The following is a 17,864-nucleotide window of genomic DNA, read 5'->3' as shown; positions in this document are numbered from 1 at the left end:
TTTTCAACAGTGATGTACACACACATAGATGTGTCAGAAATAGCAGCCGATGGGCCCTGTCCAAAAGCAGTGCAGGGAATAGGGTGCCATTTCGGACGCAACCATACTTCACAGTGATGCGTACAAACACACCCTCCCTCTACTAACGCCTGCTCTTACCTGGCAGGCGTTGTAGAGCAGCTGGTGCTCAAACTTCTTGATACCCAGAATGTTCTGGAACATCTCGTAGAGCTGGTCCTTGCTGAGGATGAGCTCAGAGGCTGCACTAGCCGTCATGCGTTGCTGAGCCTTGCGCGGGTCCTCGTCCCCACGGTAGATGGTGTCGAACTTGGCCATCCAGGAGCTGAGCACCGTCTCCTTACTCAGGCCATCAATCTCGGGCAGGCTGCGGACACGCTTCTCGATGTGCCTCTTGAACACCTCCCTGCAGTCATTGGCTGAGAAGCCCCCGCTCTGGACCATCTTGGAAACTCGGTCGCTTTTCAGGAACACCTGTGGTCACAGAGAGAGATGTTGGAAAGGATAGATAACTGCACACTGTTGAAAACATGAATACCATTTCAAAAGGAGGCTCAGATGGAAAAATATATGATATTTATTAGGACATGTGCTCAGTGCAATAACGTGCATCAATAAGGCAAATATCTTGGTTGACTTAACCATCATCAGTGTCATAATGGGCGAGCACACACATTTGGCTCATATAAATGTAGATTACATGACATAATCAAACCTAGGTACAATAAATGCAAATAGAGAATCTGAAAATATACTACAACAGAGAGAGAGGGAGAGCAATGTGACGTCAATGACTGGCACGTAACAAGTACAGATTGATGGGGTCAGAACTGCTGCTGCAGCTACAGATAATAGTACATTTAATTTATATAGCGCTTTTCATTACAAAGAATCTCAAAGCGCTAACGGTGGCATGTCTTCACCTGGAGCAAGAGTGCAAACAGCAGACCATGTAGTTGTTAAGACATATGAACGATAATATATAATAAAATAAATGAATCATTTACACTGCAACTGTAAGAGGCTAACCGCTAAAATGGATCTTACAGTATTACCCCGACGATAAACAACGAATAGCTTTCTGTGTGTTTTATTTAACATGTTCATTGTATCGAGTAGACTCTATTATGACCATATAGGTTGAAGAGGAATTGACTTCATATAATTACTCAGACGATGATGAGTCACCCTTTTAGTCTTAGTCTATACTATATATCTAACACATGAATATGTTATACTCATTATCACCGGATGTCTTATACAATAGACACACACGAGTTGTTATGACTGTTGGGGTGATGTGAGACATCTGTTGACCATAACATTTAAGACCACACGCCAAACCAAATAATACCATACATCACGCACATACGTTTCTTCATCACTGTGGATCCAATGTACAGAAGTACAAAAGTCAGGGTCATCCCGTGTGTGTCTGTGTGTCCGTCTGGACGCTAGCTAGCTGGGCGGATTGAAGACATGATTGCAACCACTCTTACTCAGGTTGCAATGGAATATGAACCAATGTAAGGTAGCCATCCATGCAGGATGACAAAAAAAGAGAGAAAAAAGTGTCTGACTGCAGTACCACACCACAATAATGGTGGAATACTGAATGATGCAGTGTTAGATTTCTTCTCTGTGCTCTACAGTGATATACTGGAGTAATATAACTACAGACATAATAGCAGAGAGAGCAGCATACTTTATATAACATTTCAAATATTGGGGAGTAATGTTGATGGCCATTGGATGGAAACGCACTTGCTATTATCAAGACTCTCCCTACCTATTCCGACTGAACGGGGAGAATGCTATTCTTTCTCATTTACTCCCAAAACGCGTGTGTGCGTGTTTGCGTTTTAGAGTTAATGCGTTTCTGAGAACTACCTGCCAGACTGACTTTCTCTCCTGGTCCAAACCAATCTTACTTTATAGAGCAGCTGACCTACTAATATACTGATTGATGTTGGTCCTACAGTTGGTCTGATGTCTGGCAGATATACTTTGCCTGCACTCTCTTTAAAAGTACAGGGAGAGTGATGGGGCTCTGTATTAATATCCAGGCAGACTGCAGACATTTCACAGAGAGCTACTCTACCTGTGGAGCACCGCTGACAGAAACCACTGCTGGAGAAGCAAATCATTTCAATTCAATAGCTATGGTATTCTGTGGTCATTATCTGTCAGGGATGGAAGATGGACAGTCAGGCTTTGTACATCATTAGAAAACATAGAAAGAAATGGTGGATTGATTTCTGAGTTTGTTTCTGATACGACTCCACTGTTTTTATGATCCTTTATGTCCCTTTGTGCTCCCGAGTGATGCAGCGGTGTAAGGCACTGCATCACAGCGCTAGAGGAGTCACTACAGTCCCTGGTTCGATTCCAGGCTGTATCACAATCGGCCGTGATTGGGAGTCCCTTAGGGTGTTATAAGATAGAATCATAATACACCGGCTCCGACGCTCGTATTATGTGGCAGGGCTTGCAAACTATTACAGACTACAAAGGGAAGCACAGCCGCGAGGTGCCCAGTGACACGAGCCTACCAGACAAGCTAAATCCCTTCTATGCTCGCTTCGAGGCAAGCAACACTGAGGCATGCATGAGAGCATCAGCTGTTCCGGACGACTGTGTGATCACGCTCTCTGTAGCTGACGTGAGTAAGACCTTTAAACAGGTCAACATACACACGGCTGCGGGGCCAGACGGATTACCAGGACGTGAGCTCTGAGCATGTGCTGACGAACTGGCAGGTGTCTTCACTGACATTTTCAACATGTCCCTGATTGACTCTGTAATACCAACATGTTTCAAGCAGACCAACATAGTCCCTGTGCCCAAGAACACAAAGGCAACCTACCTAAATGACTACAGACCCGTAGCACTCAAGTCTGTAGCCATGAAGTGCTTTGAAAGGTTGGTAATGTCTCACATCAACACCATTATCCCAGAAACCCTAGACCTACTCCAATATGCATACGCCCAAACAGATCCACAGATGATGCAATCTCTATTGCACTCTATTGCACTCCACACTCCACACTGCCCTTTCCCACCTGGACAAAAGTAACACTTATGTGAGAATGCTGTTCATTGACAACAGCTCAGCATTCAACCATAGTACCCTCAAAGCTCATCACTAAGCTAAGAATCCTGGGACTAAACACCTCCCTCTGAAACTGGATCATGGACTTCCTGACGGGCCGCCACCAGGTGGTGAGGGTAGGTAGCAACACATCTGCTACGCTGATCCTCAACACTGGAGCTCCCCAGGGGTGCGTGCTCAGTCCCCTCCTGTACTCCCTGTTCACCTACGACTGCATGGCCAGGCACGACTCCAACACCATCATTAAGTTTGCAGACGACACAACAGTGGTAGGCCCAATCACCGACAACGACAAGACAGCTTACAGGGAGGAGGTCAGAGACCTGGCCGGATGGTCCCAGAATATCAACCTATCCCTCAACCAAGATTAAGGAGATGATTGTGGACTACAGGAAAAGGAGGACCGAGCACGACCCCATTCTCATTGACTGGGCTGTAGTGGAGCAGGTTGAGAGCTTCAAGTTCTTTGGTGTCCACATCAACAACAAACTAGAATGGTCCAAACACACCAAGACAGTCGTGAAGAGGGCACGTCAAAGCCTATTCCCCCTCAGGAAATTAAAAAGGTTTGGCATGGGTCCTGAAATCCTCAAAAGGTTCTACAGCTGCAACATTGAGAGCATCCTGACTGGTTGCATCACTGCCTGGTACGGCAACTGCTCGGCCTCTGACCACAAGGCACTACAGAGGGTACTGCGTACGGCCCAGTACATCACTGGGGCTAAGCTTCCTGCCATCCAGGACCTCTACACCAGGCGGTGTCAGAGGAAGGCCCTAAACATTGTCAACGACCCTAGCTACCCAAGTCATAGACTGTTCTCTCTACTACCGCTTAGCAAGCGGTACCGGAGTTGAAAGTCTAGGACAAAAATGATTCTCAACAGTTTTTACCCCCAAGCCATAAGACTCCTGAACAGGTAATCAAATGGCTACCCAGACTATTTGCATTGTGTCCCACCCACCACCAGCCAAACCCTCCTTTTACGCTGCTGCTACTCTCTGTTTATCATATATGCATAGTCACTTTAATCATATCTACATGTACATACTACCTCAATCAGCCTGACTAACCGGTGTCTGTATGTAACCTCGCTACTTTTATAGCCTCGGTACTGTATATAGCCTGTCTTTTTACTGTTGTTTTATTTCTTTACCTACCTATTGTTCACCTAATACCTTTTTTGCACTATTGGTTAGAGCCTGTAAGTAAGCATTTCACTGTAAGGTCTACTACACCTGTTGTATTCGGCGCACGTGACAAATAAACCTTGATTTGATTTACTTACAAGCCCTTAACCACCAATGCAGTTATAAGAAAAATAAGGGTTTAGAAAATATTTACTAAATAAACTAAAGTTAAAAAAATCTAACTATAAAAGAGTAACAATAAAATAACAATAACGATAACAATGTGCTGGGGTACAGGTTAGTAGAGGTAATTGAGATAATATGTACAGTTGAAGATGGAAGTTTACATACACCTTAGCCAAATACATTTAAACTCAGTTATTGACAATTCCTGACATTTAATCAGAGTAAAAATTCCCTGTCTTAGGTCAGTTAGGATCACCACTTTATTTTAAGAATGTGAAATGTCAGAATAATAGTAGAGAGAATGATTTATTTCAGCTTTTATTTCTTTCTTCACATTCCCAGTAGGTCAGAAGTTTACATACACTCAATTAGTACTTGGTAGCATTGCCTTTAAATTGTTTAACTTGGGTCAAACGTTTCGGGTAGCCTTCTACAAGCTTCCCACAATAAGTTGAGTGAATTTTGGCCCATTCCTCCTGACAGAGCTGGTGTAACTGAGTCAGGTTTGTAGGCCTCCTTGCTTGCATACGCTTTTTCAGTTCTGCCCACACATTTTCTATAGGATTGAGGTCAGGGCTTTGTGATGGCCACTCCAATACCTTGACTTTGTTGTCCTTAAGCCATTTTGCCACAACTTTGGATGTATAATAGGGGTCATTGTCAATTTGGAAGACCCATTTGTGACCAAGCTTTAACTTCCTGACTGATGTCTTGAGATGTTGCTTCAATATATCCACATAATTTTCTTACCTCATGATGCCATCTAGTTTGTGAAGTGCAACAGTCCCTCCTGCAGCAAAGCACCCCCACAACATGATGCTGCCACCCCGTGCTTCACGGTTGGGATGGTGTTCTTCAGCGTGCAAGCCTCCCCCTTTTTCCTCCAAACATAACGATCTTAGTGCCGCTTTTGATACCATCGATCACCACATTCTTTTGGAGAGATTGGAAACCCAAATTGGTCTACATGGACAAGTTCTGGCCTGGTTTAGATCTTATCTGTCGGAAAGATATCAGTTTGTCTCTGTGAATGGTTTGTCCTCTGACAAATCAATTGTAAATTTCGGTGTTCCTCAAGGTTCCGTTTTAGGACCACTATTGTTTTCACTATATATTTTACCTCTTGGGGATGTCATTCGAAAACATAATGTTAAATTTCACTGCTATGCGGACGACACACAGCTGTACATTTCAATGAAACATGGTGAAGCCCCAAAATTGCCCTCGCTAGAAGCCTGTGTTTCAGACATAAAGAAGTGGATGGCTGCAAACTTTCTACTTTTAAACTCGGACAAAACAGAGATGCTTGTTCTAGGTCCCAAGAAACAAAGAGATCTTCTGTTGAATCTGACAATTAATCTGGATGGTTGTACAGTCGTCTCAAATAAAACTGTGAAGGACCTCGGCGTTACTCTGGACCCTGATCTCTCTTTTGAAGAACATATCAAGACTGTTTCAAGGACAGCTTTTTTCCATCTACGTAACATTGCAAAAATCAGAAACTTTCTGTCCAAAAATGACGCAGAAAAATTAATCCATGCTTTTGTTACTTCTAGGCTGGACTACTGCAATGCTCTACTTTCCGGCTACCCGGATAAAGCACTAAACAAACTTCAGTTAGTGCTAAATACGGCTGCTAGAATCCTGACTAGAACCAAAAAATTTGATCATATTACTCCAGTGCTAGCCTCCCTACACTGGCTTCCTGTTAAGGCAATTTCAAGGTTTTACTGCTAACCTACAAAGCATTACATGGGCTTGCTCCTACCTATCTTTCCGATTTGGTCCTGCCGTACATACCTACACGTACGCTACGGTCACAAGACGCAGGCCTCCTAATTGTCCCTAGAATTTCTAAGCAAACGGCTGGAGGTAGGGCTTTCTCCTATAGAGCTCCATTTTTATGGAATGGTCTGCCTACCAATGTGAGAGACGCAGACTCAGTCTCAACCTTTAAGTCTTTACTGAAGACTTATCTCTTCAGTAGGTCCTATGACTAAGTATAGTCTGGCCCAGGAGTGTGAAGGTGAACGGAAAGGCTGGAGCAACGAACCGCCCTTGCTGTCTCTGCCTTGCCGGTTCCCCTCTTTCCACTGGGATTCTCTGCCTCTAACCCTTTTACAGGGGCTGAGTCACTGGCTTACTGGTGTTCTTCCATGCCGTCCATGGGAGGGGTGCGTCACTTGAGTGGGTTGAGTCACTGACGTGGTCTTCCTGTCTGGGTTGGCGCCCCCCCTTGGGTTGTGCCATGGCGGAGATCGTTGTGGGCTATACTCGGCCTTGTCTTAGGACGGTAAGTTGGTGGTTGGAGACATCCCTCTAGTGGTGTGGGGGCTGTGCTTTGGCAAAATGGGTGGGGTTATATCCTGCCTGTTTGGCCCTGTCCGGGGGTATCATCGGATGGGGCCACAGTGTCTTCTGATCCCTCCTGTCTCAGCCTCCAGTATTTATGCTGCAGTAGTTTATGTGTCGAGGGGCTAGGGTCAGTCTGTTACATCTGGAGTATTTCTCTTGTCTTATCCAATGTCCTGTGTGAATTTAAATATGCTCTCTCTAATTCTCTCTTTCTCTCTTTCTGTCTTTCTCTTGGAGGACCTGAGCCCTAGGACCATGCCTCAGGACTACCTGGTATGATGACTCCTTGCTGTCCCCAGTCCACCTGGCCGTGCTGCTGCTCCAGCTTCAACTGTTCTGCCTGCGGCTATGGAACCCTGACCTGTTCACCGGACGTGCTTGTTGCACCCTCGACAACTACTATGATTATTATTATTTGACCATGCTGGTCATTTATGAACATTTTAACATCTTGACCATGTTCTGTTATAATATCCACCCTGCACAGCCAGAAGAGGACTGGCCACCCCTCATAGCCTGGTTCCTCTCTAGGTTTCTTCCTAGGTTTTTGGCCTTTCTAGGGAGTTTTCCCTAGGGAGTTTTTCCTAGCCACCGTGCTTCTTTCACATGCTTTGCTTGCTGTTTGGGGTTTTAGGCTGGGTTTCTGTACAGCACTTTGAGATATCAGCTGATGTACGAAGGGCTATATAAATAAATTTGATTTGATTTGATTTGATTTTGATTTGATTTGGTCATTATGGCCAAACAGTTTTATTTTTGTTTCATCAGACCAGAAGACTTTTCTCCAAAAAGTACGATCTTTGTCCCCATGTGCAGTTGCAAACCGTAGCCTGGCTTTTTTTATGGCGGTTTTGGAGCAGTGGCTTCGTCCTAGCTTAGTGGCCTTTCAGGTTATGTCGATATAGGACTCATTTTACTGTGGATATAGATACTTTTGTAGCTGTTTCTTCCAGCATCTTCACAATGTCCTTTGCTGTTGTTCTGGGATTGATTTGCACTTTTTGCACCAAAGTATGTTAATCTCTAGGAGACAGAACGCGTCTCCTTCCTGAGCGGTATGGCGGCTGCGTGGTCCCATGGTGTTTATACTTGAGTACTATTGTTTGTACGGACGAACGGGGTACCTTCTGCCATTTGGAAATTGCTCCCAAGGATGAACCAGACTTGTGGAGGTCTACAATTTATTTTCTGTGGTCTTGGCTGATTTCTTTAGATTTTCCCATGATGTCAAGCAAAGTGGCACTGAGTTTGAAGGTAGGCCTTGAAATACATCCACAGGTACACCTCCAATTGACTCAAATTATGTCAATTAGCCTATCAGAAGCTTCTAAAGCCATGACAAAATTTCTGTAATTTTCCAAGCTGTTTGAAGGCACAGTCAACTTAGTGTTTGCAAACTTCTGACCCACTGAAATTGTGATACAGTGAATGATAAGTGAAATAATCTGTCTGTAAACAATTGTCGGAAAAATGACTTGTGTCATGCACAAAGTAGATGTCCTAACCGACTTGCCAAAACTATAGTTTATTAACAAGAAATTGTTGGAGTGGTTGAAAAACGAGTTTTAATGACTACAACCTAAGTGTATGTAAACTTCCGACTTCAACTGTACATGTAGGTAGGGGTAAAGTGACTAGGCATACATAAGAAACAGTGAGTTGCAGCAGCCTAAAAAGAGGGAGGGGGGGGTTCAATGCGAATAGTCCGGGTAGCCATTTGATTAGCTGTTCAGCAGTTTTATGGCTTGGGTGTAGAAGCTGTTAATAGGCCTTTAGACCTAGACTTGGTGCTCCAGTACCGAGTGCCATGCGGTAGCAGAGATAACAGTCTATGACTAGGGTGGCTGGAGTCTTTGGCAATTTTGAGGGCCTCTGGGGCCCCTGTAGCGCCTTGCAGTTGGAGGCTGAGCAGTTGCGATACCAGGCGGTGATGCAACCAATCAGGATGCTCTCGATGGTGCAGCTGTAGAACTTTTTGAGGATCTGAGGACCCATGCCAAATCTTTTCAGTATCCTGAGGGGGAATAGGTATTGTCGTGCCCTCTTCATGACTGTCTTAGTGTGTTTGGACCATGAAAGTTTGTTGGGGATGTGGACACCAAGGTACTTGACGCTCTCAACCTGTTTTACTACAGCCCTCTCGATGAAAATGGGGGATTGCACGATCATCTCCTTTTTCTTGATCACGTTGAGGGAGAGGTTGTTGTCCTGGCACCACATTGCTAGGTCTCTGACCTCCTCCCCATTGGCTGTCTCATCATTGTCGGTGATCAGGCCTACCACTGTTGTGTTGTTGCAAACTTAATGATGGTGTTGGAATCGTGCTTAGCCACGCAGTCAAGGGAGGGTGAACAGGGAGTACAGGAGGGGATTAAGCACACACCTCTGAGGGGCCCCCGTGTTGAGGATCAGCGTGGCAGATGCGTTGTTGCCTACCCTTACCACCTGAGGGCGGCCCATCCGGAAGTCCAGGATCCAGTTGCAGAGGGAGGTGTTTCGTCTCAGGGTCCTTAGCTTAGTGATGAGCTTTGTGGGCACTATGGTGTTGAACGCTGAGCTGTTGTCGATGAACAGCATTCTCACATAGGTGTTCCTTTTGACTAGGTGGGAAAGGGCAGTGTGAGGTGTCATTGCATCATCTGTGGATCTGCTGGGGTGGTATGTGAATTGGAGTCGTTCTAGGGTTTCCGGGATGATGGTGTTGATGTGAGCCATGACCAGCCTTTCAAAGCATTTCATGGCTACCGACTTGTTAAGGGTCGGTAGTCATTAAGGCAGCTTACCTTTGCTTTCTAGGGCACAGGGTCTATGGTGGTCTACTTGAAACATTTAGGTATTACAGACTCAGTCAGGGAGAGGTTGATAATGTCAGTGAAGACACTTGCCAGTTGGCCAGTGCATGCTCTGAGTACATGTCCTGGTAATCTGTCTGGCTCTGCGGCCTTGTGAATGTTGACCTGTTTAACCTCTTGGGGCTAGGTGGGACGCTAGCGTGCCACCCGTGGTGCACTCCATCAACAGCAGGTGCATTTCAAGAGCGGCAAATTTGAATCCAAATAAATGTCAAAATTCAAATTTTTCAAAAATACAACTATGTTACACCATTTGAAAGATAAACATCTCCTTAATCTAACCACGTTTTACGATTTCAAAAAGGTTTTACGGCGAAAGCATAAATTTAGAGTATGTTAGGACAGTACATTTACAAGAGTTGTGTGTAATGTTTTGTCAAGTCAAAGACAGGGTCACCAAAACCATAAAACCAGCTAAAATGATACACTAACCTTTTACAATCTCCATCAGATGACACTCCTAGGACATTATGTTAGACAATGCATGCATTTTTAGTTCTATCAAGTTGATATTTATATCCAAAAACAGCGTTTTACTATGGCATTGATGTTGAGGAAATCGTTTCCCTCCAATAACCGGCAGTCAAGTCAGCGTCACAAATTAAATAATTAAAATTAGAAAACATCGGTAAAATATTATATTGTCATTTAAAGAATTATAGATTTACATCTTTTGAACGCAATCAACTTGCCAGATTTAAAAATAACCTTACTGGGAAATCACACTTTGCAATAATCTGAGCACTGTGCCCAGAAAAATACGCGTTGCGATACAGACTAGACGTCATGTTGGGGAGATCTAAAATCGAAAATACTATGTAAATAATCCATTACCTTTGATTCTCTTCATCAGATGTCACTTCCAGGTATCACAGGTCCATAACGAATGTAGTTTTGTTCAAAAAAGCTCATCATTTATGTCCAAAAATCTCCGTCTCGTTAGCACATGATGTAAGCCAGCCGGACTTCTCGTCATGAACGAGGGGAAAAAATATATTTCCGTTCGTTCAAACATGTCAAACGTTGTATAGCATAAATCATTAGGGCCTTTTTTAACCAGAACATGAATAATATTCAAGGTGGACGAATGCATACTCTTTTCTAACGTATTGGAACGAGGGTACCCAACATGAAGTAGCGCGCCAGGTGTCTAATGGGACATCACCGTTCCATGGCTCTTGTTCGGTCAGATCTCCCTCCAGAAGACTCAAAACACTTTGTAAAGGCTGGTGACATCTAGTGGAAGCAATAGGAAGTGCCAAAATATTCCTAAACCCCTGTGTTTTTCAATGGGATAGGTTTAAAGTCAATACAACACATCAGGTATCCACTTCCTGTCAGAAAATGTCTCAGGGTTTTGCCTGCCAAATGAGTTCTGTTATACTCACAGACACCATTCAAACAGTTTTGGAAACTTTAGAGTGTTTTCTATCCATATATAATAAGTATATGCATATTCTAGTTACTGGGTAGGATTAGTAACCAGATTAAATCGGGTACATTTTTTTTATCCAGACGTGCAAATGCTGCCCCCTAGACCCAACAGGTTAAAGGTCTTGCTCACATCGGCTACGGAGAGCGTGATCACACTGTCGTCCGGAACAGCTGGTGCTCTCATGCATGCTTCAGCGTTGCTTGACTCAAAGCGAGCATAAAAGGCATTTAGCTCGTCTGGTAGGCTTGCGTCACTGGGCAACTCGCAGTTGGGTTTCCCTTTGTAGTCCGTAATAGATTGCACGCCCTACCACATCCGATGAGTGTCAGAGCCGGTGTAGTAGGATTCAATCTTAGTCCTGTGTTGACGCTTTGCCTGTTTCATGGTTCGTCTTAGGGCATTGCGGGATTTCTTATAAGCGTCCGGATTAGAGTCCCGCTTCTTGAAAGCGGCAGCTCTAGCCTTTATCTCGGTGCGGATGTTGCCTGTAATTCATGGCTTCTGGCTGACATATGTACGTACGGTCACTGTGGGGACGACGTCGTCGATGCACTTATTGATGAAGCCGGTGACTGAGGTGGTATACTCCTGAATGCCATTGGATGAATCCCAGAACATATTCCAGTCTGCGCTAACAAAACAGTCACTGGTACTTCCTGCTTTAGTTTTTGCTTGTAAGCAGGAATCAGGAGGATAGAATTATGGTCAGATTTGCCAAATGGAGGGCGTGGGAGAGCTTTGTATGCATCTCTGTGTGTGGAGTAAAGGTGGTCTAGAGTTTTTTTTTCTCCTCTGGTTGAAGGTATGACATGCTAGTAGAAATCAGGTCAAACAGATTTAAGTTTGACCTGATTTCCCCGGGCCACCAGGAGCGCTGCCTCTGGATGTGCATTTTCTTGTTTGCTTATGGCCTTATACAGCTTGTTGAGTGCGGTCTTAGTGCCAGCATCGGTTTGTGGTGGTAAACAGACAGCTACGAAAAATATAGATGAAAACTCTCTCGTTAAATAGTGTGGTCTACAGCTTATCATGATATACTCTACCTCAGGCGAGCAAAACCTACAGACTTCCTTAATATTAGATTTCGTGCACCAACTGTTATTGACAAATAGACACAGACCACCACCCTTGTCTTACCAGAGGCAGATGTTCTGTCTTGCCGATGCACGGAAAACCCAGCCAACTGTATATTATCCATGTGAAATGTGTGTGTGTTCCTACATTCAGCCCTGAGACAGAGTGTGATCAATAGAAGGAGCCGGTACTCCTCCATGCATCCAGGGCAGACTGTGTGCGTGCGCGCGCGCGTGTGTGTGTGTGTGTGTGTGTGTGTGTGTGTGTGTGTGTGTGTGTGTGTGTGTGTGTGTGTGTGTGTGTGTGTGCGTGCGTGTGTGCGTGCGTGCGTGCGTGCGTGCGTGCGTGCGTGCGTGCGTGCGTGCGTGCGTGCGTGCGTGCGTGCGTGCGTGCGTGTGTGTGTGCATTTGCGTGGCGGCAGCAGCCATGGACGGGCCAGACAGTTCTCAGGGTCATCCTCCATCCCTTTAACGACAGAGTGATGGGGAGTGAGCAAGACAAGGCTATTGTCATAGCACCGGACACACACACACATCAGAGAAACTGTCTATCAGGCCCCTGCATCCATTACACTGTGACAGTTAAATTGTGGCCACATTGTCCGCTGTGATTAAACACTAGTGACACACTACAATAAGAAGACAGTAGTTTTAACCCTGTTATGTTATGTATTTACAGCACTGAATTAAATAATCAAGTTGATGTGTGTGGGTAGAGAGAGAACGAGAGTGGGGGTTGAGAGAGAGACAGAACAAGAGAGAGAGGGAGATACCTTTCTTGCACAAGCCTGTAACAGTAAATCTATTTGTCCTGTTTGACATTGGCGCATTGAGTTCTTCTAGGCCCAGCAAACAGATAGACACCTGTATTTGGGCATGTCTCAGCAGAGAGGAAGAGGAAAAGTGAGATGGATGACTCTGTACGTGCGAGAATACAGCGTGAAGCAAACCAAGTGTTTATTTTTTTTGTATGGAGGTCAATGAGAGCATGTTGAATTTTGTCAACATCAAATATAATTGCTAATTTGCTAAATGAGTCTAAGTTTTATAATGTTTCTGTTGTTAGAACTGTATTGATATAAGTGGATATACGTGGCATCTTATAAAAGACAGAACACAGTGTTTATTTAAAGATGGTATTTCTGGACATAACAATGGGTGTCCACAGGGACCAATTCTTGGTCTGGTACTTTTCACTATTTACACAGCTGACCAGGCTCTGTCAGAGCTTCAATCTGCCTTTATTGCCCTGCAGAAAGAATTTGTTGAATTGAAATTGGTACATAATGCAGGTAAAACCTACTACACTGCCCTCCTGAATTACTGGCATCCTAAGTAAATATGAACAAAAAAGTATGTGAAAAAATGTCCTTGTTGTTTATCAGTTTGATCTTACAATCAAAATATCATATGAATCTAACCTTTAACTGGGTTAAAATTGTAAAAACAATTCTAACAATTGTCATCAATAAAAAATTATTTTATTCAAAAACATACATGTCACAATTATTGGCGCCCCTAGAAATTCTTATGAGCAAAATGTAATTGATGTATATTTCGGTTAAGATTGTACTTTTTAAAGTTCATCTGAGTCTTTGGGAACTCTTAAGTGGTAATCCACAACTTCCTGTTTCACTGGGGTATAAATATGAGGTGACTCACAGACTAAACTCCCTTTGTTATCTATCAACATGGAGTGTTTCTGTATGGAGGAATGGTCTCAAATCCCTTCCTATGTGTTCTCCCACCCAATCAAACATTATAGGAGACCACTCAGAGCTCTTATCTTGACAAAGGGAGGGTGCACAAAGTACTAAATGCATGGGTGCCAATGATTTCTTGATGACAATTTTTTTTTTCTCCCAAGAATTTTAACTAAATTAAAGGTTAGATTCATGTGATATATTGAGTGTAATATCAAGCTGATAAACAACAATGAAATGTTTTTCACAGCCTTTTTGTTCATATTTACTTAGGGTGACTATTTTTCTGTCTATAAAGCCCTCTTGCATAAACTTCTGCCATACCTTACCTCATTGTTAACCTTCAGACATATAAGTTACCAGACGTGGATGGCTAACACTGGAGATCCCTTCGATCTTCACCAAGGTATGAACATCTGCTTATCGTTTTTTTTTGCGGCTGTCATGTGGAATGATATCCAAAACTGCTTAAAGTTGGTGGAGATGGTGCATCTAGTGCAATTCAGATTGATGTTAGAGGCCCATTTTACTGAAGATTGTGTTTCTTTCATATGATTGTTTTTGTTTTTCATGTATAGTGTAATTGTTGTTTATTGATGTGTTTATCCTCTTATAGATGCTGGACTCATCTGTGAAAGAGACCGTTGTGTCAGCATGACTCCCTGCTTAAATAAAGTTTAAATAAAATCTTAGAGAAAAACAACGTTACTATCAGATTTGTGCCTGTTGTTCACGTGCGAATCTGCCATCTCATTGGCTAGAATCTTGTCTTTATTGCCATAGTTACATTATTGGGTCCCGCCTCTTGTCAGTATATACACTGAGTGTACAAAACATTTCCATGACATAGACTGACCAGGTAAACCCGGGTGAAAACTATGATCCTATGATCACCTGTTAAATCCACTTCAATCAGTGTAGATGAAGGGGACGAGATAGGTTATAGAAAGGATTTTTAAGCCTTGAGACATGGATTGTGTATGTGTGCCATTCATAGTGTGAATGGGCAAGAGCAAGACAAAGGATATAAGTGCCTTTGAACGGGGTATGGTAGTAGGTGCCAGGTGCACCGGTTTGTGTCAAGAACTGCAATGCTACTGGGTTTTTCACGCCCAACAGTTTCCATCAAGAATGGTCCACCATCCAAAGGACATCCAGCCAACTTGGCACTACTGTGCATTGAAGCATCGGAGTCAACATGGGCCAGCCAGCATTATGTGGGTAAACACTACAGTATTTCAATCGAGTCACCGTTTTGTCTAATTAAATAAAATGTACTTGTTTGTTTTCAAATGGATTGCTTTGGTTTTGGAGCTCCTTCAGGGCATTGCATGATTTGATTTAATGCAACATTATAATATCCATCATAAAGTGCTCTACCTATCTAGTGGGATAGCGGACGGTAGAAAATGAAATCCCATATAAGGGTATTTTTATCTGCACCGTAATTCTCCTATTGTTGAACTGGTTGAATTGTGACTGTAATGTAGGTGAGAGTACGATGGCAGCCTTTTTAGCACAAGGATAGCGTGTTAGCTAATCCATATAGTCAGTGAATAGATGTGTCGACACGACGCATCATCTCATCCACCATTTTCCCCCCACAAAGCACAGCAGTTCCCTGGAATTCAGGCCAAAGCAACAGAGCGCTGAGAAACTGAGCAGCCGCTTCCATCCCACTACGAGTGATTCCTAGCCCTACAGTTAGAGAGAGAGAAACCAATTCACTGAGCAGCACTGAGGAAGAGGTACAGTATCTCTCTCTCTCTCTACCACTCTGTATCTCAACTCTGCCACTCTTGTTTTCAGCAACACTGACAAACTATCTCAACAGCTCGGATTTGATTTATTAGGAAAAGCTCCGATAACAGTTCCGGGAGACAGAGGGAGCTGGGGGGGGTCTTTTTACAACTCATGTCTATGCTAATTGAGTTACAGCAGTAAATGACAGCTAATCAGCCTGGTCTATTGCATTGAATGCTAACACTATCTCAGCACCACAACACATAGGAAACACAGAAAACAAAACCCATGATAGCGGTCTCTATAAAGAAAGAGAAAAGGACGGTTCATTCAACAAGCGTATTGTGACGGCGGTGTGCTGAGAGACAGTCGGAAGATGAGATTACACATTTGTAGGTTTGTTACAGCATCGTGTTACAGCGGAGGGAGAGAGGTTAGGTTTCTGTACCTCATAGTAGCTCTGGACTGCGTTGATGAACGCTTCATCAGCCACTATCTGGGTGTCTCCATTGAGGAAAGCTTTGAAGCGGTCGTTGGTCTGCCGGAGCTGCTGCTCTGTGATCTGGGGAGGCAGAGGGCATACGTCAATAACACAGCCATATCACACAGAGGACACCTCAATAAGAGTCATAAAACACAGCCATGGGTAGGGATACATCAACCTGTTACATATGCATGGGTTATGGATATGGAAGACAGTTGACAGACATTAATCGAGGTAGTTCAGTGTTTTGAGAAGATACATTTTTGGGTTGTTTGATAGCTCTTGACTTGATTGCTTCTGACGAAGGAGGGGTGCTTCCTTAGCATGAGGAAACAATATGTGCATAAACTGTACATTTCTAACAATTATATATGAAATATGTTATGTTGCCCCTTCTGACTTTGTTAGGATTTGTGTAATAATGTCTCTCAATGAAGTACAACCTGTAGTAAATATCACATGCCAAAGAGACACCAAAGGTACCAGGAGCACCTCTCATTTAAAGAGCGATTGCCCCTAAAAGCAACTAAATCCCTTTGAAAACGACCTCTGTGGCAACGATATTAGTCAGAAACATGTATTCTAGTGTCAAAATGTACTACAACGTGTAAATAGAATAATTTGTGTCAAAGTCTTTGTAATGCAGACTGGGAGTCAGGAAGCAAGTACAGGGGGTAAATTTATTTTTTTTTAAAACAGGGAACAATACAAAACAAGTGTAGCGTCAAGACATGAGAAACATAACTAATACTGCCTGGGGAAAGAACCAAAGGGAGTGACAGATATAGGGGAGGTAATCATAGAAGTGATGGCGTCCAAATGCGTCTCATGAGGCGCAGGTGCGCGTAACGATGGTGGCAGGTGTGCGTAATAATAAGTAAACTGATGACAATGAGCGCCAGAGAGGGGGAGTGGGAGTGGACGTGACAGCCATGTCTAAAATGGAGTTTGGAACCTCAGTGAGTCACAACGAGTAAATGAAGGTTAGGTTTGGATTACAATTATGTCAACAAGTCATGCCCCCTTTTATCAAGCTCACGTGCAAATCGCCCCTCCTCCTCCCTTCACTTCCCTTCAATGAATAGGGCTCCATTGTTTGATTGACCCCAATGCGTTTCAAGGACAGCAGACTGAAAAGCCTTATACGGATTGACAATGCCTCCACAGCCAAAGTTGTATAGTTTGCATGCCCTGCTTAATGACCCTAGTCTGGGTACCAGTCTTTTTAGCTAACATTCCAGTCCTTGGCACTCAAGGCCAGTTTCTTTTATCAAATGACAGGTGTGGCAAGGAGTGGAATGTAGTCGCTGAACAGAGACGCAACCAGGCTAGAAAGACCCTAGTTGGTATGCAGAATAGGTGCTTGGAGTTTGTGTTGAATTGATGGTATCAGTCAATATGAGGAGGGAGCAACCCTGTGTATTCTTCACCAGGATCAGGGAATTTCTGTTGTATACAGGACACCACACAGGAAGGTATGACCACTCTGACATGTTCGCTAAGGTAGCCCCATTACCACCAGACAAAATGTCAATAGGAACAGCATCTGCATTGGCTGGGAATGACAATGAAAGGTGAAAGGTGCACATTGTTATATTACCAGCTTCTATGGTATTATGTAAAAGTAGTGGAGGTTCCTCAGAAGAGGAAGGGGAGGGGACCATCCTCCTCAGTGAATTTCATAAAAATCTAAATAGTGAAACATTAAAAAAGTTACCTTTTTTAGATAAAACTATACAAAATATATTCACATGACCAAATAATTGATTAAAACA

At 43.6% G+C, this 17,864-nt stretch overlaps 1 protein-coding gene across 4 annotated transcripts in view; it reads right to left on the bottom strand.

The window, feature by feature from the left end:
• The window catches only part of LOC106565329 (calcium-dependent secretion activator 1), a 160,940-nt gene that overhangs the window by 96,695 nt on the left and 46,381 nt on the right, over positions 1-17,864 (bottom strand). For all 4 annotated transcript variants that reach the window (XM_082959162.1, XM_082959163.1, XM_082959164.1 and 1 more), the window contains exons 2-3: positions 16,054-16,167; positions 160-492 (exon numbers count right to left, since the gene is read on the bottom strand). In XM_082959162.1, coding sequence (XP_082815288.1) covers positions 160-492; positions 16,054-16,167 — 447 coding nt within the window. The remainder of the gene's footprint in view (positions 1-159; positions 493-16,053; positions 16,168-17,864) is intronic.

The sequence above is a fragment of the Salmo salar genome, chromosome 12 (assembly GCF_965601325.2).
Source record: "Salmo salar chromosome 12, fSalSal1, whole genome shotgun sequence".
NCBI lineage: Eukaryota > Metazoa > Chordata > Actinopteri > Salmoniformes > Salmonidae > Salmo > Salmo salar.
The sequence above is the reverse complement of the archived record's forward strand: the minus strand, read 5'-3'. Positions and strand labels throughout refer to the sequence as shown.